General features: G+C 46.0%; 1 protein-coding gene and 1 pseudogene across 2 annotated transcripts; both read right to left on the bottom strand.

Moving 5' to 3' along the window:
- Window positions 1-677: 677 nt before the first annotated feature.
- On the bottom strand, window positions 678-10723 carry LOC125554531 (uncharacterized; annotated as a pseudogene).
- A 5168-nt stretch (window positions 10724-15891) lies between these two features.
- LOC125554532 (uncharacterized) lies at window positions 15892-20496 on the bottom strand. 2 transcript variants are annotated; one of them, XM_048718059.2, is made up of 6 exons: window positions 19918-20496; window positions 18107-18924; window positions 17793-18014; window positions 17587-17705; window positions 17456-17508; window positions 15892-16240 (listed from the first exon to the last, which is right to left on the bottom strand). In XM_048718059.2, the coding sequence occupies exons 2-5, from the start codon at window positions 18920-18922 to the stop codon at window positions 17490-17492; spliced, it is 1176 nt and encodes a 391-aa protein (XP_048574016.2). In that variant the 5' UTR covers window positions 18923-18924; window positions 19918-20496; the 3' UTR covers window positions 15892-16240; window positions 17456-17489. The 2 variants fall into 2 exon arrangements, with proteins under 2 accessions (XP_048574016.2, XP_087393320.1); XM_087537194.1 differs by lacking the exon at window positions 17456-17508 and having other exon boundaries at window positions 15893-16240.
- Between the last annotated feature and the right edge of the window lie 4198 nt (window positions 20497-24694).

Genomic DNA, 24694 nt, shown 5'->3' with positions numbered 1-24694 from the left:
GAGAGAAAGAAAACATACATCGAATTCATCGGTTTTCTAACTAATCGCGTGGTTTTCTACGTAAACCGTTTCCGTTTATATCAAGATGAGCTTCACTCCCGTCGATGAACCGGATGAGCGGTTTCTACGTAAACCGGTTTGGCCGTACACGAATTGAACCAAAGAGGATTTTTTAACTTCTCAAACAACAAATGAGCCCCAAAACATACACCGAATTATCCGGTTTTCTAACTAATTGCATGGTCTCTTGCATAAACCGTTCCTGTTTCTATTAAAACGAGTGCCACTCCCGTTGATGATTGGTGTTTGAGTGGATGTTCTTCCAAGGAAAAAAGCTTTGAAGCTAAACCGCCCAATAACCCAAAAGAAGACGCGGTCACATGGCTTTGTCTAAAACATATTCAAAGAAACAAACCAAACACACACTTTCGTCCCGATGCTTCCGACAACATGACATAAAATTAATTATACATATAATATTCGGTGTTCAGGTCTACAAGTTGAAGATACGGAACTTTGCGCCCGATAGGCGCCTTCCACAACGAAGATGAGTGCACTAACGACTAAAGGCCTTGGCATGGGTAGTTCTAATTATACAAATAATATTTGGAGTTCATATTACAAAGTAGATCCAGCAGTCATTTTTGGAGTCCGAACAATTGACAACCTTAGAGGCTTCAGGCAGGTGGGTTTAACACGATGGCTGGAGGCAGGGCGTTGTTTCTTGGCATAGTAAGCACCAGCATCATGAGCTTCTGCTTGAACCGCAGCATCTTGTCCTGACAACACAAACCAAACAAATATTCAGAAAGAGTTCATCACTCCAAGAATAAATAGTTGCTAGGACAATGCACGCACCGCCCACATCCCTTCTGTCATGAACTCCCCATCAAAGCACATAGTGTAGTGTAGAGTGTAGAACGGAGTGTCATCGCTGCATCCGAGCACAAGTTATACGTAAATTTGATATTCTAAGCTGCAGATCAAACATCAAAGCGGATGGACGGGGGGCGCATACCTGTTTGATGGCTCATGCATCAGGCGGTGAGCCGCCCTTTTGAATTCATCTTCTCGGACATGCCACCCTTTGAAAAACTTGTCAATGCACTTGCACAGCCCATAGAGCATCCTGTCAAGGACCCGTGCGTGTTGCCTCTCCAGCTCTAGAAGGTTCCACTGGGTACGTCTCAGATCCATCACGTGAGCAATTTTCTTCAGCATGTCGAAAACATAGAGCACATAGAAACCTCCCTCGTCCTTGAACGGCATGGTTATCTGAAAAAAGCACATCCATGCAGCTGTCACGTAACATGCTAAAACATGGTTATGAACTAACGATCTACGGATCAGCTGGGGATTACCAGGCGGCATGTCTCCACATCGTATCCCAGGTGCTCCCCAACAAACAAGTTTTTTATGTAAGGATCGCTCAAGAAACCGTCGCCCACCTCCATGATCCGGGACTGCACGAAACAAGGAACAAGACGCTCAGGCCACGATAATCATGTATGGATCATTGAACTAAACATCGCCGATTCGAATTACGTACCGCAAAGTAAGGTGGCATTGGGTGACGGAAACGCGCCCTGTCTGAAGGATCGTACCACCTTGCATCTTGTTCCCTCATCATCCTGTTTGCGACTTCGAAACCCTTGTCATCCAGTGTCTAACAAAAGTTTTCATAAATTTCATAGCCAGTCATTTTCACATGAGGCGGACCCTGTTGATCGACCCAGACACTGCAAAAAGGCGAGGATGCGATTAGTTAGATATAACGCTAGTTGCTGAACAAACAACATGCGATAAATTCAGTGTTTTCTCAAAACGCACTGGGACCAACAGTACCTGTTCAATACATCTGGGGCTAACTGTTGTATTTGTACCCAAGCGGCGTGGGCGACTAGAGGCGACACGAATTCGTAATTGAACTCCGGGATGCGGAATGGTGAGACACCATTCTCCGTGGAGATAACGATCTTCCTCCCATCTCCCTCCTCACCAAACCTTGCCAGCAAGTTTAACTCACGAACAGCTGCACCTGCATTGACAAGCGTCGTTCAGCTGCGACTACAAATTCAGTATCCTGACATAAGTAAATTCCATTCACAGGAACCACTTACGTCTACCCTGGTAAACAATGATCTCGTTGCTGTCCTCCACCTCCCTTTCTTTCCTCTTCCCCAGTTGCACGAAGCCCATATTTTCACCAATCGGCCGCCCAGCCCCTGCATCATGCTGGCCACACCGGACAGGCTGCACCACATTCTCTAATCCACCATCTAGATACAACTGGCCAAAAGACCCCATGGACATGAATATTGGCACACCCGCAGAACGGAACCGGGGTGGTGGGTGTCGCGTGGCTGCCTAGGCAGCAAAAGGAACGGACCTGGAGGGGAAGCAACCAGTTTCTCATTTAATTCACTGAAGTAAGCATCGGCGCTGTTGGTATATGCATAAATGCTGGGTCTCACCTGTCTCGGCGTGCTCAATGTGGCCATGGGCAGAGCTCGCGGGAGCAACTGGCACTGGACGGATGGCAACTGCATCGCGTACTCCTTGTTCAGCAGGCATCAATAAATTGGTAACATCTACCGCATCTATCACACTGCAAGAGGAAAACTTACCAGGATGAAGGACGCCTGCCGTGGGGATCATTTCGTCAGGCTCTCCTGCTTGTGCTCCACTGCATCCTTCCCCGGAAGCACCCCCCTGGTACGCACCTGCGCATTAAAACCAACAATCATTTGTTTTTTTGCCAAAAATGAACAGACACTGAATTAATGCAATGGTAGATATAGAGTACGTGCGTTGTCCTGGTTACCTGATTGCGCAGCGACTACAATCACTTGGTTTTTAAGCTCGTTTACTGAATCACCCAGGCCCAACCCATCCACGTACTTGAGCAAAGCTTGCATGTCCCGCATTTTCATCACCCTCTCGTTAGCAAGGTGCCTTTCAATCTCTCTGTGCATGTTCTCGTTCATGCAGGTGATTGTCCCGTCGTTAAGTGCAGTTAAGTTGCGAAAGAACAAAGAATTACGATCAGCACTAGCCAGCGCGTGCTCTTTCAGTGAGCGATCTATGAAAGCTTTTGCCTGAAACCAAACACAATGGTTAGTGCGCACCACTTCTGCAGGTGGCTAAATAGAATGGGTTTAATGAAATCACCTCCTGGATTTGTCTCCTAACATTTTCTCTGTTCCATGGCAAGCTTTGATCCGTCATACGCCTGGCCTGTTGCATGCATGCATGGGTCAAAACAAGGGTGGTGTGCACAAAAAAAGGAACATGGGATGAAGGCCGATGATCACCTTCATCACACCGTATCTCTTCGGAACGCTGCCTATGGCTGTATCTTTGAGTATCAGTTTTGACAAGTTGGAGGCAGTGTAGAACTTTATTCTGGGGCGCACAAGCGGGTCAGGCTGGACAGATGCAGAAGTGTCGACCGAGTCGAAATACAATGCCTGCCACGGAAGCAAACTGACTCAATTTAGTTCAAGCCCTGAACAAACATAATATTAATTCAAATTCCTACGCACGATGGAAACAGGCACCTCACCTGCAACACTAGCGGGCACCCGTACAGCTGCGGCCTCTTCCCTTCACTGTGTATTGCATGGGCCGCCTGGGCTGCGCCGATGAGCTCAGAATGAACGTATCTTCCCTAGTTCACCCTGTGCAGGTTAGCCGGCTCCATGCAAATAGCATACGCCTCCGTTGGGACAGTGTGCCTCCTCTCCCTAGGACTAAAACAAGTTGCCATGCAAAGCATGGCAAAACCGACCTGGATCCTGATCTTGTCCTCTTCAGACAGGGTGGTCTGGCATGGTTTCTTCAACGCCCATCTAATGTCACCGACAGTTATGTAAAAGATCGACGGGTGCAACCCTAGGTACTCTCTGATCTGCGCTAGCTATGCCGTTGAAGGCGCAACATCTCTCTTTTCTATTTCTATATCTCCGCCTAGTGCAATTCCTAAGATGTTGTGGATGTCAACCTCGTTGAATGTGACGTAAACGCCATCATCTATCTTGAGTGCACCACGCTCAAGGTCTACATCTAGGAATAAACTCCAGCAGTTCTCCCGATCCACATGGGTTATGTTGCCTATAGCTAGCATCCCCCCGAGACCAGTCTCCCTTACAGCATCTCTCTGTTCATCAGTAAAAAGAACAGCCGCTTCGTACACATCTTTGGGAGCGAAACTACTGTCTACTGTGCATTTTGGCTGCGCGGCTTTCTTCCTAGACTCATAAACCTTGCTACAACGTGGACGGCTAGACCCGGACATCTAAACGAAGCAAAGGATAGGAGAGCAAAAGAGAACAGGGAACAAGAAACAAGAGCGCCCCATCAGTATACATCCAAGCAAATGCGAGAAAGTATTACATCTAGCAAAGGGATTTTTTCTCACCTCGCAGTTGGCCGCCGCTCCGGCGACGCGCTCGCTCCAGAAGCAAAGCTCTCGCAGTGGTAGAGTGCTCTGGTTCTTGGATAGATGAATGGCTTCCCTCAGACGACTCCCCCTCGGGCAAGCTCTTTCTTATGCACGCGGAGGGGAGGGGGTAGAGAGTACAGAAGAGTAATGCCTGACTAAACAGCTCTGTCTACTCGCGTCAAATCGGACTGCCAGGGCGGCAAAGCGCGATGATGGCCTGTGCTCGCTGGCTGAGCATGGCTTCAAGGCGCGGTACGTCCTCTATCCGTCCGGGATCTCCTAGCATCCCATGTCTATGTATTAAACTAAACTACACGCTCGGTACGAAGAACCTTTTGCAAGCACGTAGTCGGCTGTCCAGGGCCACTACACACGCGGCCACACGTGATCCGGTCACACATGCACGCATTGAGCACCGCTGCGGCGAGTTTGAAAATTGTTCACACCAATCCATATGAAAAAAAAGAATTACGGAGTAAATCGCCCTAATCAATTCTCACAGCACTATGCAGGTCGACGCCTCTTTATGTATGCAAACCACCCATCGCGCGATCAAGCGCAAGATGACAACCAGGGACTAAATTGCTAGGCAGCCCAAGACACAGCGAACCGGAGGAAGCATGGCCACCCATCAAAACCCGTACCTCCGCTCATTTTTGTAAAACCAGAGCCACTGTTGTGATGACGGATGCAGGTCACGCAATCCTAGCGCAAGATCACCCACCCACCCCCCCCCCATAGCACACCACTGTTCACATTTTGACTAACCTTTCCTTCGGGGAGGCACAATTTTTTATTTATATTGGACATTCTGGGTCCATGTCATCGGTAATCTTCAGTTGGTTTCCGACCCGTGAAGATGTATGAGAGAGTAGAAAGTTGGGGTTATTCATTTTATGCACCAACATTTAGTTTCCTCTTTCTTCATCTCTTCCGGAGTGGAACCGGTGACGCCGGGGGGGGCGGAGGGTGGTGGTGTACGTGCCCCGGTCGTATCATGGATTTCTCGTCCCGCTGAGATTCGTGTCTGATGATCGGCCGTCGACACTCGCGGGTGGCGGTTGTGTCAACTGCCGTATCAAATAAAATGCCCCACGCTAGCATTCATAAAACATGCGGGCAATTTAGATTCAAACCTATTGTCCGAAAAAAAGGACAAGCCCTCTCGTAAACATTGTGGTAGGCTCGGGCTTTCTTTTTTTACACCTAGAACTGAAAATGTCGCCTTCGAGCCTCCGAGAATTGCATGTGGTTAGAATACACCCACTCCTACGCGGCTGTTTTGTGCCCAATAGAACTTATTGTGGATTCGCTGAAGAGCGACAAATGAACTATTCGACTTTAGGTTTTTCACGAGTGCAAGTCATGTGTGGGAACACACATTTGTTCATGTTTCGGAAAATCTCACCAGCGCATTTTTTCTGCTTCACGTGGGTGACCATGGATCGGCTTTTTCCCAGAAAGAATGGACCGTTCAAATTATGTTCTCCTTTTCTATCTTGACGTGCACCCACTCCTACGCGGAATTTTCTTGTCGATTCGTTGAAGAGCGACATCTGGATTATTCGATTTAGGTTCTCCCCTTCCTTTTCGAAACCAACGCAAAAGGTGGGTGTAGTCATTTCTTCTTTGCGGAAAACTCGCCCTGACTAATTTACGCCTAACGTGTGTCACCAAGGTTTGTCTTTCCCCCAGAATTAATAGATCTTTCAAATTAGGTTTTGTTTTATGTTGAAAGCTCCAAACATAACGGCGCTATTCATTCCGACTTTTTTTTTAAAACGAACCGACGCCATTCATTACAACTTTTATTTAACGAACGACGCCATTTCATTTCCAACTTTTTGTGTGTTGTCTATAATGCAGTTTTTTTTTGCCTTTTGCAATATCACACCGTCTTTTACACACACCCAACGGATATACAGACAGCCTGTTTACATTTTTTTTCAAACCCTAAATCCTAGGATCAGACGGTAGGCCTGTACGATGCATCGCTGTGTTCATAAAACCATAGGCAAGAAAAGAATTTTTGCACCGTCAGACATTTTTTATTCATGAGTCGTACAAGCGTCATACACCTGGGCGCACGCGAACCGGTTACCACAGCTGGCCCATTGGGCATCAATACAGTTTGGGCCTTTTACATGCAACGCTGTCGACCTTGTCGTCGTCTTCCCATGAAGCCCACGCCCACCTGTATACTACAGCGTGAAATAGTCGATCCCCAGCAGGTTCAGGTTTTATCTCTTGCGCCAGCTCTGCAGACTCATGAGGGTCGTTCTCGCCCGACCCTTCTGTTAAATCATAAAACTTCTGCATCCAGGGATGCATTGGCTGCCACGCATTCTTCATTCTCACCTCCGATATCTGCCGCACGCACGCTACCCTGAAATCATAGAGTTTGTGCATCCCAACTGTAAGACTCCATGAAAGCCAGCATCGTGTTCATTGAGAATGCAACCATCGGAAAAAGCTTACATCGTTCTGAGGTTGAGCAACACCTTGTCTCCCCAACTGCCCTTCTGTACTAACTGCACGCACCTCGCGCTGTATACATAAAAAACGTAATGCATGAGGAGGGGGAACAAAATGTGCGCGCTGAAAGAAACAAAGAAGAGGCGAACGAGCACCTGAATTTTTTCTGTGCTGCCTCCTGAGTATGAGCCAGCTTAAGACGAGCTCGACATGATGCTTGCTGTGCCCATCTAGCACATGCACGAGGTGTTTATATAGCCCCCGCTCTAGGTGCGGGCGGATATGTTTGAATTTTGAAATCTGCAGACCCCACATAGCTGTAAGCTTGAATGCTTCATTTACCTCCGTGACCTGACGCGGGCTTAAACGCCATTTTCAAATTTACCCATGGCGCACCAGGTTACAGACGTGCTCTAGCCAGACACGCATGGACACAGCCAACCTTGTGGCAAAACAATGTGCTCCAGTTGGATGATGGGTGACTGTACAGAAAAACATGGCACCTACCAAGATGCATTTTGAAGTCAACAACGTTCGAGAACTTTTATTAATACAACAGCCAAATACAGGGGACGAGAAGTTCAGACAAACATTTTGGAGAAACTAATGAGATGGAGGAACACCGGCCATCGAGGACAAGAGCGGATTGCTGCATGTTGTTTTCCTATGCCCAGGCACTCCACACTTGCTGCATGTGCCCACTTTCCTTTCTTTTCTAGGGGCGTCACCACGGTCGGGGCAGGTGCTTGACTTGTGTCCTTTGCCCCTACAGATCGAACAAAACCTTGATCTTTTGTTGCTTCCCTTCTCATATGGAGCCTTGTCCCTGCTTGTTGTTGGCCGGCCACGTTTCTTTTTCCTTTCTGGTGCAAGCAGACTCTCATCCAGATTGATAGTAAACCTGGATGCAGCCTCAGAAAAGTCTGAATTGTAGCTATCTGCATTTGGACAGGATCCTTCTGATGCCATGTCTTTGGACGTCGGTGCCCCCTCGCCTTGGTTTGCTGGTGGATGAACCGACACCGATGTTTCTCCTATGGCCGTTATGTGATTCCCATCAACACTTCTTACAGAGCACGCCGCCTTACAAGTCTTGGTTTTCTTGCTACAACCACCCGCAACTCCATTGTTCGAGACCTGCTGCTCAACGATGCCTAGGCCATCATTTGGTGCACTAATCTCAGCTCCTCTCTCCCTAAGATCCACCAATCCATCCAACATGAATTTGTATGCTTCTAGGTTTCTGTCGCCCATTTTAACCACCTCCAGGGCAGTGATGTACAAAGCAGAATGTCTATAAGTGGGTGCGTCCAGCGGGCCCATGTCCTGTTGGTAATGTTTGAGATGATCCGGCAAATTATCTCTGCCATGTATGCTCCACCTCTTCAAGATGTGCCTGTGGGGAATCTCCCTAAGCCGGAGCACATTCATGACCTGTGAAGAACATATAATATCAGAAGGTGCATCGCCCAAGCAGCAGGGGAGCTACATATGCATGATAAAAAACCTAGGTAGTCAGTTTCCCGCTTATTCAGATATTGGAGGTGAGATGAAATCCCTAGGTGTAGAATTGCCACCTTGCTAACCTGCAGCGAGTGACAGCAGACCATACCCATGTGCTCGAACAGGCCGCATATGCACGAGAAATACCCCAGATTATCAAACACATTGACCTCATATCGGCATTTGAACCATTTCTCTCGCTTTTCAGCCTTGACGTGGGTCACCATGTATTTCTGCTTTGGTATGATCTCTTCTACACCATAGCTTCCGGATTCATACAATATTCCTCCAAAAATCTCAAACATCTTCCTGGTGTAAATCTTGCTAGCTGCACTTCTAGTGGGGTGTTGACCTTCAAGACAGCTCCACTCTGCAGTAAAACAACAAGAGAGAAAATATATGTCGTTAAATGCCCCACGAGTTTTTGGTTGTCGGGCGGAGATTATGTGGAATTTGTCATACCAGCCTGGTTCGTTTCTCCTGGAACCCTTCTTCTTGTTCACGGTCAAACTGTAGCTTGTTATATTACTTGACAAAAAGATTCATTGAGCAAGAAGGTGGAACATATTGTTTCAACATGTGATTTGCGCTCTCACTCCTTCCAGTACTGGTTTGCCTGGCACAGAATTTTCCTGCAAAGTATGGTTTGGCCCATTTCTGCCTTGTTTCGTAAATTTGTGTCAGGTACGTGTTCTTAGTCAGTGAGTACTTCTCAAGCAACGCTACCCACCCGTCCTCGAACTCCTCGATGGTGAGCATCTCGTGGACCAACTTGTGGAATTCTGCCCTGAAATCAGACTTCTTTGTGTAATTAGACCCCAGGCTCTCTTTGGCCTTCTTCAGGATGTGCCACTTGCACCATCTGTGTGTTGCATCTGGATATATTTCCTCAATAGCGACTTCCATCACCCTGGCTTGGTCTACACAACACGACATACAAGTCAATCATAGATCTTCACGCAACTAAAAGGGAATAACACAGATGCATTTCATTTTACCTGTCAAAATTGTAATTGGTCTTTTCCCTCCCATCATCTTCACAAACTCATCAAAAATCCATTTGAAAGTGTCGACCGTCTCATCTCGCATGAGCACACCAGCATACAACACACTCTGGAAGTGGTTGTTCACGCCAACAAAAATTCCGAATGGCATATCGTATAGATTGGTCTTGTATGTTGTGTCGAATGTGACCACATCGCCAAAGTGATGGTATTGTTTTTTGCTACGCCCATTTGTCCACATGAGAGTGCGTATCCTACTTTCATCGTCTACCTACACATTGTAAGTAAACTCGTCGTCTTGGAATTTCAATTCTGAAAAGATGGCCATAGTCTTCTGTACATCATCGTCCGCCTGCTCCCTACTCAGCTTCCCACACAGTGTCCTCAAGCATCTTTTGGTGAACGGAACGTTTTCTACCCTTCCAAAAAAAGTTGCAAGAATGTTGTAAACTTTGATCAGGTTCACATTATTCTCTCTAAGCTGAGATACTAGCTCTCTCATATATTTGTCAATATGCCTATGTGAAGGGAAGTGGAGTTTCTCAGCACATGTGTTCAACATCGAGTGATTGTGGCTGGACCTGAATTCGTTGATGTACCAGCCATCGTCATCTGTACGCAAGAGTCTTATCATGGCTTGTCATTGACACCGTGATGATGTTGAGTTCGCCTCTTTTGGCTTGCCCTGATTTTATCAAAAAAAACAAAAGCTGGTAAGTGACCTGTCCGACCTTTCTGAACATGAAGCAAGAATCAGCATGATATTGTGGTTACTCACCGAGCAACAGCACACAAACTCCTGCATGCATCTCGTTCCTTTGACATTGGTTCTGCTCTTTGCATATCTGATGCCAAACCCTGTCTCCCAGGAATAAAGATTGTAAAAATCGTAGGCCTCGATTATAGAGTCAAAAGTCAGCCCAACCGATGGTGTCACCACCGTGTCTGTTTTTCTTTCGGCAAATCCTGTGAGTGCTGTTTCCAGGGCTGTCACCCTTTCAGCACTTGTTGCTCTCTCGTCTGGCATTGCCACCTTCCTGTTCTTGAACACGGCAAGGAAAGTGAGCCCATGTATGATTTATCTAAAGAGGCGTGAAGAAAAACGATAACTTGTGGCAGGAACTAGTTACCTTGTAACCCATCCAACTTTGTCATCAAGAGCCGTATATCTATTCTCCATCCTCGAAGCCCTATTGTCATCTAGATCCACATTGCCTGTTTTTGACCTAACGTCAACAAAATCCATCAAATCCGCAAATCTGCCACTGGGGTCGTCCTCGGTAACCTCTCGCAGCATGCTCAGCCTCTCCGAATCAACGCCAAAAATAGCAGAATCGGGGTAACTAGCACTCGCCCACGATAATCGCGAGCACACAGATCCGTTTCTTTCCCCCATAATCGGCGGCATGCTATGGAAGACAGGGGGGTCGATTACAGTTCGTCTAGTACTATGATGCTGAGAAAACAAGGGTATTCATATGGATCTTGCCAGGGATTACCTGGATTTCTCTGTTTCTGCTGAAGCCATGCCGTCTCCCCCCCTTTGCGCCTCCTCCAGTGCGCAGCTTCAAGAAGATGTACAGTGCTACTGGTCGGAGACGGCTCGTCCGCTTGCTAAATGATGGTGGACCCGACGTCAGGGCGTTTATGACCACACCACCGAACGGGTGTCCCAGCGTGTCGACTAGCTAACGGACAACGCTGTATTTGTACAAAAGTAAATGCATATCGGCCCATAAATGAGAGCGTATAGCGGGCGTATCCCGGCTAAGAACAAATAAAACACTGTGCCGTATTTGCTAGTGGGGAGGAGTTGCTATATTAGCTGCCGATCGCGACGCGCTGCCGACGCACGAGATAACGACCTCACGTGGCCGCATGTCCTCAAAATTCGCGTCGCATTTTCTTCTTCTTTTGAGATCGTCAGTGGATCTAGAGTGGGTGAACGTAGAGGTGGCAATGCATAGGGGGAATCTTGATGGCCTCCAAAGTCCAAACTAGTGCTGTTACCTTCTTGGAGATCAATCCAATGGCACATCGGATAGCATAGAAGAATCAGAAGATACAACATTTAACTAGGAAGGCAGCCAGATTAGCTAGAGGAACATGATGACGACCGGTCAAACAGATAGAATCTCTCCTGCGGGCAGAGGAGAGGCGTCGACCTCGGCTGGCCGCGCGGATTTCGCCTCGGCTCTGTATTGGGTGAGGTTTCCAGGAGTAAAATGCACGTGCTTCAGTCTTTTGTTAATGAACTACTAGAAGTGTTTCTGTCTTTTGCTTATGATCACCTACAGAGCTTGTAATGGCTGTGTTCTGCTTATGATCAGGCTGTTGGATCTCTCTTTTATTTCCTAAATTATGGCTTATGTACTATCCAGGACCTACATGTGTGGTGCGGTTCAAGCAAATTCAATTAAACAATGTTCTGTTCGATGCGGATTCAGTCATATATATGAACTTCTATTATCTTCAGTTCAGATGTGTTGTGGTTCATGCAGATTTGGTCAAATTCAGATCATTTGAGCACAAGTACTGTTGCGCTGATATTACAAATGCACAAGTTCAGTTCAGTCTCAATTGCAATATTCTTGCACATGTATTGATATCTTTTCATGCACAAGAACTCTCAGCTCAGCCATGTCATAAACTGTGCAAAAGTATGTGCAAAAGTAGTCTCAAACTATTTATTTTCATTCAGCAAAAATGCACAGTCATACTCAAATAAATATGTGCAATGGAGAGAGCCATACACAAGACAAGTACTCTCAGTTCATGATTCGGCAAAAGGACACGGTTATACTACACAGCACAAGCACTCTCACAGCAAAAGCGGTCTCAGAACTCCACCAATTACTTGCAGTACACAAAGAAATTTCGTTTCATAACAAATCCATATCATAACCCTGCATAGCAATGGTCGACAGACACAACCCTTCAAATTTAGAATAGCATTGCAACCTTAAACATCCGACGGCAGGAAGCTGCACTTTACCTCCATGGCGGCCAGTAGAGCAACGGGCATCACAGCGTCGCTACAGTCTCTGACAGCCGTCGCCAGGAGGACGTGCCCGCACGACCATCTGCTCATCCATGGAAGCGGAACGCACGTGGCCCGCCTCCGGGAGCCGTCAGGGCTCTCCCCGCCGTCACGCCTCATGCGGAAAGCTTGCCCCAGCAAGCCGCGGCGCGAGCCACCGCCGGCAATGGAAGGGGGAGGCGCGGTTAGGATGCCAACGGCGATGGGAGGTTCGCCGGAGATCGAACTGTCTGCAACGTTGACGCCGTGATGATTGGGGATAGCGACTGTGATTTGACCAGGGGATGAGCAAGTTGTCTTTTTTTTCATGGTAATACATGTCTCATTTATATATAGAATAAAGATCAAGTTGCATGGCATGTAAACACCAACAATGACTGAAAAGATAGGAAAATCATATGCGAAGTACAAGCGTTTGTCCCTCTCCTTCGACACCGCCGAAGCGACCACCAAAGGGTAAAAGACAGATCACCTCTTCACCCAAGCTCGACGCGACTCCTTCGTTGATCAACAACTTTGCGGACCTCCAAAGTAGTTTGCTAGAAGCAAAATCATAGCCGTTGAAAGAACCAGACGGGGCAACATGTCCCCGGACACGTCATCGTACTTCAGAACTGACACCCCCGCATAACGACGATGTCGGAGGAGGAAAACAGAACTGTCAACCTTCAACCATAGATCCAGCACAAGATACTCCATCTTCCAGCTGTCACTTGCATAGACAACCGCCTGCGCGTACTCCTGAATGACAAAACCTCTCTGCTCCACCATGACGTCGGAGACAACGCCATAGCAACGAGGACAGAGCAAAAGGAGAGACACACCTGATGGAGTCGCTGCCGCCTCACCAACACCATCCATGAACCCAGATGCTGACGATATGAGGGATCGGCAGAGACACGATGCCATCAACTCCGTGACACCATCATAAAAGGCATCACTGGTGTGGGAGTGGAGTTGAAGCAGATTTATTCGTCCGAGCGCTGGCCCCACCACCCCAACGACACACCACGACCTACAAATCCAAAACCTAATGCGGCTGTCTCTAATGCATAACCCCCAAACAATAGTGGTAAATCGGTAAGAGACATCATAGATCGCATCATATCTGATAAAGTGCGGTTACGACGTTAGGACACACCATTATGTTGTGGTGTTCCAGGTGGCGTGAGTTGTGAAACAATTTCAAATTATTTTAAATGAAGGCCAAACTCGTAACTCAAATATTCGCCTCCGTGATCAGATCGTAGAAACTTTATTTTCTTTCTATGATGATTCTCCACTTCACTCTGAAATTCTTTAAACTTTTCAAATGTTTCAGACTTGTATTTCATTAAGTAGATATACCCATAGCTACTCAAATCATCTGTGAAGATCAGAAAATAACGATACCCGCCACGTGCTTCAACACTCATCGGACCGCATACATCGGTATGTATTATTTCCAATAAGTTATTAACTCGCTCCATTGTTCCGAAGAACAAAGTCGAGAGCGACCATTACCTCGATAGCTTTCAGCAAACTCACCAACAGCGGTTGGTCCCTAGACATTGTTCCATTCGACCACCGTGCAGGGGTCGCCCCGGCCGACCGGTTCTAGTCCGTGGCGCGACTAGAGGGTTCGTTCATCTGTAATCACTGCTTGGAAACTGAGGCCTCCTGCGACGGCCTCCTCCTCTTCTACCACCCCCGCTCCGAGACGTTCAACCGCTGCATCTGCAACCCGGCAGTACGCTCCTCTCCACCAGCTCAAGGGGGGATTCGTTCCTCTCGGGATGTACCCTCACCCCCTACCGGAGTACCGCTTGTTGATGTTCCGACGATGGCCTGAAGATTGCGCCTACAAGATGTAGCAAATTTGCACCTGCTTGAGAAAGTAATACCAACTGGGTCTATTTTCCTGCATTTAGTTTTTTTTGAGATACTAGATCAGCTCACAAGGGGACACCTTGTTCGGTCCTGCTCGAAGACTAATTATATTTCATATCAACGCCCTCCCCCTCCTCGATAGCTTCAGCAAGCTCGCCAACGGCGGCTGGTTCCGAGCTAAAGGCAGAACAAAGAAAAAGCGGTGCAGTGAGAAGTGTCGACATAGCATGTTTTATTTTTTTAATATATTTAAAGCCACACCGAGGCGGAGGAAGGAGTAAACGAGCCAAGGCACGAGGTCAAAACCTTCAGAACAGAGTCTTTCACCAATGGTTAGGTCACTTCAAGCAGACTATCATAATTTTGAGGAGATTGAGGCTTCTTCAGATGAGCGGTTACTCTCGAGTTTTCCGCTTTTGAGAATTCCATCACGGTATTAGGATTGAACGACCTGCTCGGCCCATAATCATTCTGGAACTCCATCACTCAGTAATGAACGATCCACTTGGCTGATCAACATATTATGTCGAAAGAAGTCTTGTGACTGCCATCTTTCACTGAAATTACTGATCAATTGACCTGGTACTCATAGATTTCACTATGGGGTCCCAAACGATGAGCGTCATTGGTGGATAGGCCATTTTGCCAAGGAGAACGTGGCCATGACGGCAGTTTCATAGATAAAGGACCTGTGTTGTTTGCTTAGGCCCTGGGCTGGGCAATCGAGTGCACAGACAAATCAGTTGATTTTACTGAAATAATAGATGATGAACATGGTCTCATAAAATTCCAGGCCAAAGTTCCCGAGCACCTCACAGAAAAAGTGGTGAAGTGAGAAGTGTCGACATAGCATACTTTATTTTTTAAATATATTTAAAAAGCGGAGGAACGGGTCCCCCCTCCCGCCGGAGCAGCGGTCGAAGGGAGAGGGGACCAGCGCCCCGGCTGGTGGAGATAGGAGGAAAGAGATCCCCTCCCTAGTCGCTTGGCTGGTGGCGGCGGCTAGGGTAGGAAACAACTTCGTTATCTCACCCTCTTCCAATGATGACCAAGTCGTCTGACTGCGGGCCCTTGGCCGACGTGGCATACGTGATATGTATACCATACCTGCATTTTACTCGGTTACCAGGCTCTACCACAAAGCACATTCGATCATCTGAATTAAACCCCTACCAAAACCAAATCACGTTTCCAAGCCCAAATACAAACATCCAAACGCAGCATAATGATCATAAACGAATGCAGCAACCAAACTCAGTCTAAACTGCTGTTTTGCAATTGAAATCCTTATTACTCCCTTCGTCAGAAAAAACTTGTCCCTCAAATTGATGTATCTAGCACCAAGTTAGTTCTAGATACATCCATTTGAGAAACAAGCTTGGGACAAGCTTTTTCAGACAGAGGGAGTAGGAGCTATCTGTTTCCTACTTGAAGAAAACACTACCATTCCAAAACTCAAACATAATACTCCCTCCATCCAAAAATACTTGTCCGGGAAATGAATAAAAATGGATGTATCTAGAACTGAAATACCTATAGATACATCCATTTATCCGACAAATATTTCCAAAAGGAGGCAGTACAAAACAGTACACGCCAATTGATAAAAAAAGATCCGGTAAGATGCTATAGTATGTTAATTTTTTACAAGGAAGTCATGAGCAACATGAATCAATAAGATTCACTGATTCAGTAAGTAGACCTAAGCAACAGAAAATTACAAAAAGATTCACTCAGCAATGCATTGGCTCATCAGTGCAACTTTTGGAGAATTTGATCAAACTGGAACGCATTGCGAATCAGCCCACAAGCTCGTAGCCGCAGCCTTCAACTTAAATCTTGCCAGCATTGGAACATCGAAACTCCTCTCAGCTGTGCCTCGGCAATGGGAGAAAACAGCATGACCTGTAGAGCAGATGGGTTATAAACGACAAGCCAAACTATTTCTTCTAAATAAATTGCACAGTATACACCCCAGCAGAATGCAACATCCTCCTGGGGGGATCATTATCCAAAGAGAAATGTGAACCAACAGCAGAAACCATTATCCAAAGAGAAATTGTTCATCATAGACAAGTTGAATGGTTCTTCTCATTACAGATATTATAAAGATTCAAATAAGTGGTGCATAAAGGATAGTCAGTTATCCATTTATCCTCCCAAAACATTGAATCACCCTTTCCAAGGTCCCATCTATACCCAAATTGCTTGGGCAGCCCAGGTTGCATATTCCCAAAAAGGAGAACACCCTAAAACAGAGCCTAAAAGGCAAATGTTAAGATCAAACTTTCTTAACAAAGGATTAGCGTGATGGAAGGAAATAAAGCAGGTTCTAGCGGGGCCGTAACTTGGATCCCTACATGTATCATGTGAAATGTGTCCCCATCCCCAAAGTACAAAGCATTACCAAACTACTCCCTCTGTAAACTAATATAAGTGTGTTTAGATCACTAAAGTAGTAATCTAAATGCTCTTATATTAGTTTAAGGAGGGAGTACTTGTTTAAGTACAAAAATTACAGAGCTACGAAATTAAGAGCCAATTCCACATAGCTGCAGATTTAAGACTTTCAGGGTATGCTACGCAGGCCTGGATTCAATAAAGAAGTGCAACATAAAACTACACTTTTTAAAAACAAATAGAATCTAGACATGTAGATCTACGAAACATGTCTTTACACGTGGAATTTCAGCAACACAAATTCTCCCTAAATAGTAGCTCGTAGTGGTAAGTGAGGTATAGTATGTACATTGAGTCTGTAATTCAAGTAATTTACTCAAAATATATGTGCCGTACAAAGTTCCATCAGAATGGCAAGCTTTAGCTAACAAAAAAACTAACACCGAGAGAAGCATAGACCTGACAATACACTTTAAACTCTAGTAATTGTGTGCTAGTCAACTTCATGTTCCCTATTCAAACTCACATAAAATAGGACATTATCTCAGGCCTGTTTCGCAACTAAAAATTGGCTCTAGCAGATTGAATGACAAGAATATAAATCCATGATGTAAAATACATATGTGATTTATGTTCACATGTACAAGTGTAAAAAATGGCATCAGACCATAACATCAAGCTTCACTGGTCGGAAAATACAAGTGTGTACAAGGTACTTACTCTGCAGTTAACTATCCATTGCCTCTTCATATCTCTAATGAGGCTGATCAATACTATATTCAGAAGAAATTTTGATTATTTTCTATGCACTTTCTTTGCCAAATTTGAACAAATATGAAGAAAAAACTTACTACTGTGGAGTTCCACACTGTAAGAATAGGAGGACAAAGGCCGTGGCATGAGCAAAGAACATCCCAAACTCCTTCCCTACCATATGGCCCACATTCTCTGGATTATCCATTTTCTGGTCCTGTGTAGTTTGCATGTAAAGACACTGTTTAATGTATATGCCTCAAATTTTATGTATCCATGAAACCAAGGGATCTCATCACACTACCTGGGCAGATAATGGTAGTAGAGGCAGCACTGGTGCAGCATTTGGCCACTTGGTCATTCGCCACTGGGTATCACCTGGAACCGTCGGCCAGAACCACTGCCCTTGAGCAGGCTGCCACACCCAGCCCCATTCCCCCTCAGGAGTAATGATCATCCATCGCCAACGCCCTGCACCATGGGGTGGCACTTGCTGAATCTCCCCTAGCAGAGCTCCCCTTGGCCCCTGAAATGACAGAAGAGGTAAAATTTACAACGTTGCTTTGTCTCCAGCCCAAATGTGACAATTTTTTACAACAAACATAGTAATATGTATACCTTTGTTTTTTCAGGTGCATGAACTCTGTTGTTTCTTCCAAAATTGTATAATGACTCAGGTGTACCTGTATATCCTCTCCTTGGAGGTACCCCTGCCTGCCTGCTCTGCCACCACATAATTTCATAAAAGATCGGATTTTGTTCGGCTTGATCAGGCCAATTTTGACCAACTACTGCAATCTGGTCCATCAGTAAATCATTCCAAGCTTGTCGAAGGAGAATATTAAATGCGCGTACGTCATCCTGCCCAAGATGATTTTTTGCTGTTGCAAGTGCTGAAAACAGCGAATACGTATGATCCGGCAATGAGAACGAGAAGTGATGGTATATCAGACGAATGAACCTAGATTGGAACACAATTGATGGTCCAATTCCTAATGGGACATTAGTGGTAATATAATGAAGATGGTCTGTGAATAGTGCAGGCACGTTTCCAGGTTGGTTTCCTTCACAGTAGTATGGCAGCAAAGCATTGCTCAAGGCTCTAAGATCAATAAGGAGGTCATGAAAACCAAGAGTCTTGTGGAGTGCAGGTATGCCCATCATAAATAATTCACCAGCGACCAGGAAATTGCGTACAGAAAATGATCCATGCCAGCAATACCCTCGATTGAATGTATCAATGACAAACCGGTAGGCACTCTTCAGATAGTTGCGACCAATGTTGCTGCATATGACAACAGCATCTCCAAAGTAAAGATCAAAAAATTCAGTCAATTGGGTCTGGTGGGCGCCGATTTGGGTCCGGTGGGCGCCGATTTGGGTCCGATGGGCGCCGATCCATTGCAAGAAGAACAAGGCTTGGGCTTGATCCATTCCTTAAAAGCAGAAAACGGAATGTTATTCTTATATTATCAGACATAAGCAAAAAAAACAAGTAACCCGAATGCAGGCAGACAACACTTATTTTAAATGAAACAATCAGCACACATTGACAGTCAGCACATATTTGAAATCAAACAATCAACACAAATTTTCTAATCAGTATCAAAATATACTCAAAAGCTAGAATTAGAACAAACTAAAAAAGCTGTAAACTACAGCTAAAGTATACCACATATTAAAGCAGCAATTCAAGATTTGATAGTCCATGGGGAAAAACACAGCTTAACAGCAATTACCAGGATAGGGTTGTTGATAATGCCGCGGTATAACACCTACATCTAGTACTATTTGTGGACAAGAATAAAATGAGCCAGGACAATACTGTTACTAAGTATATGAAATTAACCAAGTTATTTTCATCATGTCAACATGTACAGAAACTTGCATAATCATAGAAAAAACAACTTAAGCACATAGGCACATACAAGCGCTCACCCAACAGATAACGTTTTCTGAGCGAAAGGACTACCAAATGCACACCTGATTTTTTCATAAATACTCCCTCCGTCCGGAAATACTTGTCCAAGGAATGGATGTATCTAGATGTATTTTAGTTCTGGATACACCCATTTGTATCCATTTCTATGACAAGTATTTCCGGACGGAGGGAGTACCATTTACTTTCGATTAACTTACTTTAATTTGTGAAGCCATAGCTCTGGAACTATGCATAGAATGGCCTCATAACAGATTACTTAATCATATCATAGTTTGCACTTAACAGAAGTAAAGCACACATACAATCATCCATTCTGTCAGCAACTCAACATACAAATACATAGAGAGGCTCATATAACAAATTAGAAGGACTAAAAGATACTAAATCAATCTAAGGAATTGCTTGTAGGCATTTGCCCATCACGTTACAAATTATACATCAGAGGACAGCGATTGATATAATGAGGAATGAGGATAAAATAGCATACCCCGACGCCGTGGACTGAGTCGGATGAGATGAAATGCTGGAGAGCCAAGGAGGGTGGTTCAGGTCGGATATGTGGGAACGGCTGAGAGCTCCGCCGCCGCCCCCTTGCACTCGCTTCGCTGCCACCGTCTGTTCGCGCCGCCGTGGACGCGAGGTGTCGAGAGGTATGAGATCGACCAGATGCGCGGCAAGATGGGAGATCCGAGCGTCGCCCGATGGGCGCCCTTGCCTTCGCTTAGCTGCCGCCGCCTTATTCGCGCCGCCATGGACGCGAGGTGCCGAGAGGTGGGAGGTCGACCGGATGCGCGGCGAGCCGGGAGATCCGACCGTCGCTCGATGGGCGCCCTTGCCTTCGCTTCGCTGCCGACGCCTTGTTCGCACCGCCGTGGACGCACGGAGGTGTCGAGAGGTAGGAGATTGACCGGATGCGCGGCAAGCTGGGAGATTCGACCGTCGCCCGCCGCAGCTGGGTTAGGGTTTGGGGCTTTGGGCGACGGGGCTGGATTAGGGTTTGCCGCGTGTAGAGGAGAGGCTGAGGGGCTGGATAGTGCGTGCGCGCCCGCGCGGCGGCTGCGGGGTGCGGGACTAGAGTGACTGGGGGCCGGCTGGGGGGGGTTATATACGGGATAATAGGGTTTGCTGGGCTAGTGGGCTCTAAGTTTCTATACCGCTCGGAATAAATTTCGATCCCCTGGGCTAAATTTGAGACCAGAGGCCCGCAGTAGGCTGTGAATGAAGAATTAAGCCTTTCAAAAGAACCTTAAAAACGAAAGAATGCACTTTGTTCCCTTTGTAGACCTGATTAAATTTCAAAAATGCTTAAAAATTAATACATATATTTAAAACATAATTTAATTATGATTTTAAAACCCATAATTTTGAAATATGTTAATGAAATGTACAAAAATTGTTACTCTAGTACACTCCCTCCATCCTGTAATTCTTGTCGCGAGGGCAATTTTGCAAAAAACACATCTGGTTTCTCCCGACCAAACCCGCGCTCCTCGTCGTCCTCCTCCGATAGAAGCAGCAGCTGCCCTTCTCCCCGCCGCCGCAGCTCCCCTGCTCCCCCGCTCTCCTGCCGCGGTTGCCTCCTGCTCCGCCGCCGCAGCTACCGCTCGCCTGCCTGCCCAAGCACCCTCCTTCCTCAAAAGAATCTTGGATTTCCCCAGCTACCGCCGCGCTCTACTCCGGCTGCGTCGGAACCGCCGTCAGAGATCCCGGAGGCGCTGGATCCGGACCACCAACAACAACATAGAGGCCGACGAGCCCGACGACGACAGGAGATGCAGCAAGCTAAATGCTGACGAGCCCGACGACAACGGCAAGCTAAAGGTCGTGGATTTGCGAGTGTGGAAGACGGCGACGACAACTCCACGAGGAATACGATGGCGGCTGGGTCTTCTTCGTTGTTTCTCTGGTGGAAGACCCGCGCCTGCAACACCACGGCTGGGCTGTCCAGTGGGTTGCGCCTGCTCACTTGGCAGCAGCAGCGGCGGCTACAAGTTTTCTGCACTGCTGCAGATCAACCCCAAGTCCTACAGCCTGGGTCAACCTCCCTTCTCTACTCCATATTTACTAAATTTACTGAATATTTGCACTAGTTCTGCTAGTTTAGATTTTGGAGTATTTTGCACAATTAATTGAACAATTTTGCACAGGTAACTGAACAATTTTGCAAGCATTCGATCTCTGAACAATTTTTTTAGTAAGATTTTTACTGTCTCTAAATTCAGTCATGAACTATGAACTCTGAAATTAGTACTGTCTCAACAGCATTTTAAATATACACTAATTCTAAAATGCTAAAATGCCACTAATTCTAAAATGCTAGATTTAGTAACTAATCTTTGTGTCAGAACAGAACATTGTATTACGCGTGGAGTAATTATGTGATGTGTACTAGTGCATCCTTAATGTTTTGAGGATTTTGTTCAGTCCATAAGCAAGTCCACCTGTTTATTCTGATAGGCACGATTCAGAGCTCACCAAGAAAGAAACAAGTACAAGAAGTTACTTCAAAGTGTTGGTATCCTTGAGAATATTATGCTGAGGTGGTCCCGAAAAGGCGTTGGTCTGCGAGGAATCAATGGCAGGACGATGCCAATCGACCAAGACGAGGAAGAAGACATCGTCAAGGTTTTCCGCAAGGAAAGAGTGGAAATAGCTGTCAGTGAGGCTGTTTCGAGGGTATCGGCTATCATTGGTTGCCCCTGTCGCAAGGCTGGACTGCCACAGGATGCTCGAAATGCACCAACAAGCAAAGGTGAGGCCATGATTTGTGGTGTCTACTTGTGATAGCCTGGCTTATTAGGGATGATAGACTACTCATATCAATAAGGAATTCCTTCTTTTCCGGAAGCCCATTCGGACATAAATCCAAAGTTAAGCGTGCTCAGCTTGGAGTAGTTTCAGGATGGGTGACCGATCGGGAAGTTGCTCCCGAGTGCGCATGAATGAGGACAAAAGTCCGTAGAAAAGACTAGATCTATGGGGCCAGTCTAAATCCCGCCAGGAGTAAGGACACCGGCGGGTGTGTCCGGGGCGTTACAAGTTGGTATCAGAGTCGACCCTCGTGGTTACACGGATGTTTGCGGACAGGTGCGCGGTCATGTTGTTCATGACGTTTTTGACCCGTCGTGGCACACGGCATGGTACATGTACCGGACTGGATGCACAGACGTATGTGCCAAGAGGGAACGTTCCTGTGGCTCGACAAGGACGTTGGTTCCTCTGAGTGGGGGTGTATGTGATAGCCTGGCTTATTAGGGATGATAGACTACTCATATCAATAAGGAATTCCTCCTTTTTTTGGGAGCCCATTCGGACAGAACTCCAAAGTTAAGCGTGCTCAGCTTGGAGTAGTTTTAGGATGGGTGACCGACCAGGAAGTTGCTCCCGGGTGCGCACGAGTGAGGACAAAGTGCGTAGAAAAGACTAGTATTGATCTGTGGGGCCAGTCTAAATCCCGCCAGGAGTAACGACCACTGGCGGGTGTGTCCGGGGCGTTACACTACTGAAGGTGTTTCAGTCAAAAACTTGCTTAAGCAAGAGCAGATTTACGAGCAAAAAACTCACTCCATATGTCTACTGTTTAGCACTTTGTGCATGAAATCTGTAACTTATTTATTCTCTTGAACTTACTAAAATGGTTTTCCCATCACGGATTGCCATGGAAAGTAGATGATCTGGCACCAGCTGTGTTGATGATAAAGCACTGGGCAACCACTATCCTGTGTCCTCCTCCCCTGTTAAATGATGATCTGGAAAGCAGCTGGCTTCCTGAAGGGCAGTAAAAGCCTTGGTGAGTAGTGGATCCTGCCAAATCAGAAGGATTTACCAACAAATTTCAGTACCATCACCAATCCATGACAAAATTGAAGTTTCACTTCACTATACATAACCTTCATGCATTTTAGAAATACTCCATGGCAAAGATTAGTAACACCGTCAGTTACTCAATCTATATCTATAGTACTCCATGGCAAAGATTAGTGCATTTCTAAAATGGGAAACATTATGGCACAAAGATTAGTTACATCACGTCAAGCATGCCATGCCATCTTTGATTCTGTTTTTGATGGAGTACTAGGTAACCTTGTGAAGTGAATAATCAGCATGGGCAATAAATATCCACCACTACTCCCACATTATGTCTTTGATTCTGTTTTTGATGGAATACATTTGCATGGCGCTGAATCATGAAAATACTAGTAGGAGTAATACTGCCAACCACTTGGCCCCAAGGAGATATCATCATTAGTAGGAGTAATTAGGATCTTAGCTGAGAAGATCTGCTCTAGCACTAAGCAGAAGTTATTTTGGGGTACCATGGCTTTTTGACAGTCAGTAAAACAGGGCACTTGCTTCGCAAGAGAAATGGCTTAATTAAAGTTAATCTCTCCCAAGAGAGACAAGAGAGTATGTTCTTTTCTGATGTCCTGATGCAAGCAAGCACCCTACACATGTCCATATTAAACAAAAAGTGCAGTCACCCTCTGCACAACAGGTGACTGGTAGGACTAATACTAGTACGGGTAGACGAGCAACAAATAAATTCAAATAAGTTGAAATAATTCAAATAAATCCAGATAATTGAAATATATTCAAATAAATCCAATAGATTCAAATAATTACAATATTCCAATACACATGACATTCACAAGACATACACTTCACTTCCCTTCTCTTCATGTTTCTTTCTTTTCCCTTCTATTGCTACTTCTTCCATTCCCTTTACTTTTCCTTCTTTTCCCTTCTACAACTACTTCTTTACTTCCCTTTTCTTTTCCTATTGCGATTTCAATTTCTTCTATAATGGCCCTGGTATCAACAACTACCTGACTGTCGCAATATACACTGATTATTTCCCTGCCAGCATTCTGAATACGATCCTTGTGCAAGTGTGGTAACTTATATTGATTTCTATGGGGACCCCGACTCATAAGTCGTGATCACCGAATGCATGTGTACAGTGATCCCAGAGATCAATGCTCACTGAACACACAGAAGCTGAATAACAAGAGTCTTACATCCATACATACCGTGGTCAAGTCTTGAGTATAGCATCGCAGCGGAAATCTTCGTTGACAACTTGGACCCATGCCATCTGCCTTAACCCTACAGGCATTCTAACTGGGAAGCGTCCTAGCTCGCATGTTCGTCACTGAAGTGGTTCGCCGGAGCCGGGTGGAGGCCGACGGCGACCATGGCAGCCATGGAGGGGGCAGGAGGGTGCGAGGGGTAGAGGTGTCTTGTCTCGGAGATTGCTGGGGAAG

This window comes from Triticum urartu, chromosome 7A (assembly GCF_056163025.1).
Source record: "Triticum urartu cultivar PI428250 chromosome 7A, HENAU_Tu73, whole genome shotgun sequence".
Classification (NCBI taxonomy): Eukaryota; Viridiplantae; Streptophyta; class Magnoliopsida; order Poales; family Poaceae; genus Triticum; species Triticum urartu.
Note: the sequence above shows the minus strand (reverse complement) of the source record. Positions and strands in the feature narration are given on the sequence as shown.

What these genes read in the sequence shown, in the direction of transcription:
- LOC125554532 (XM_048718059.2), bottom strand. Translation starts at nt 18,922, where the DNA reads ATGGATCAAGCCCAAGCCTTGTTCTTCTTGCAATGGATCGGCGCCCAT. An exon ending in ATGCACCTGAAAAAACAAAG is followed by an intron (nt 18,015 to 18,106) that starts GTATACATATTA and finishes CTGTCATTTCAG; the next exon opens with GGGCCAAGGGGAGCTCTGCT. An exon ending in TACTACCATTATCTGCCCAG is followed by an intron (nt 17,706 to 17,792) that starts GTAGTGTGATGA and finishes CAAACTACACAG; the next exon opens with GACCAGAAAATGGATAATCC.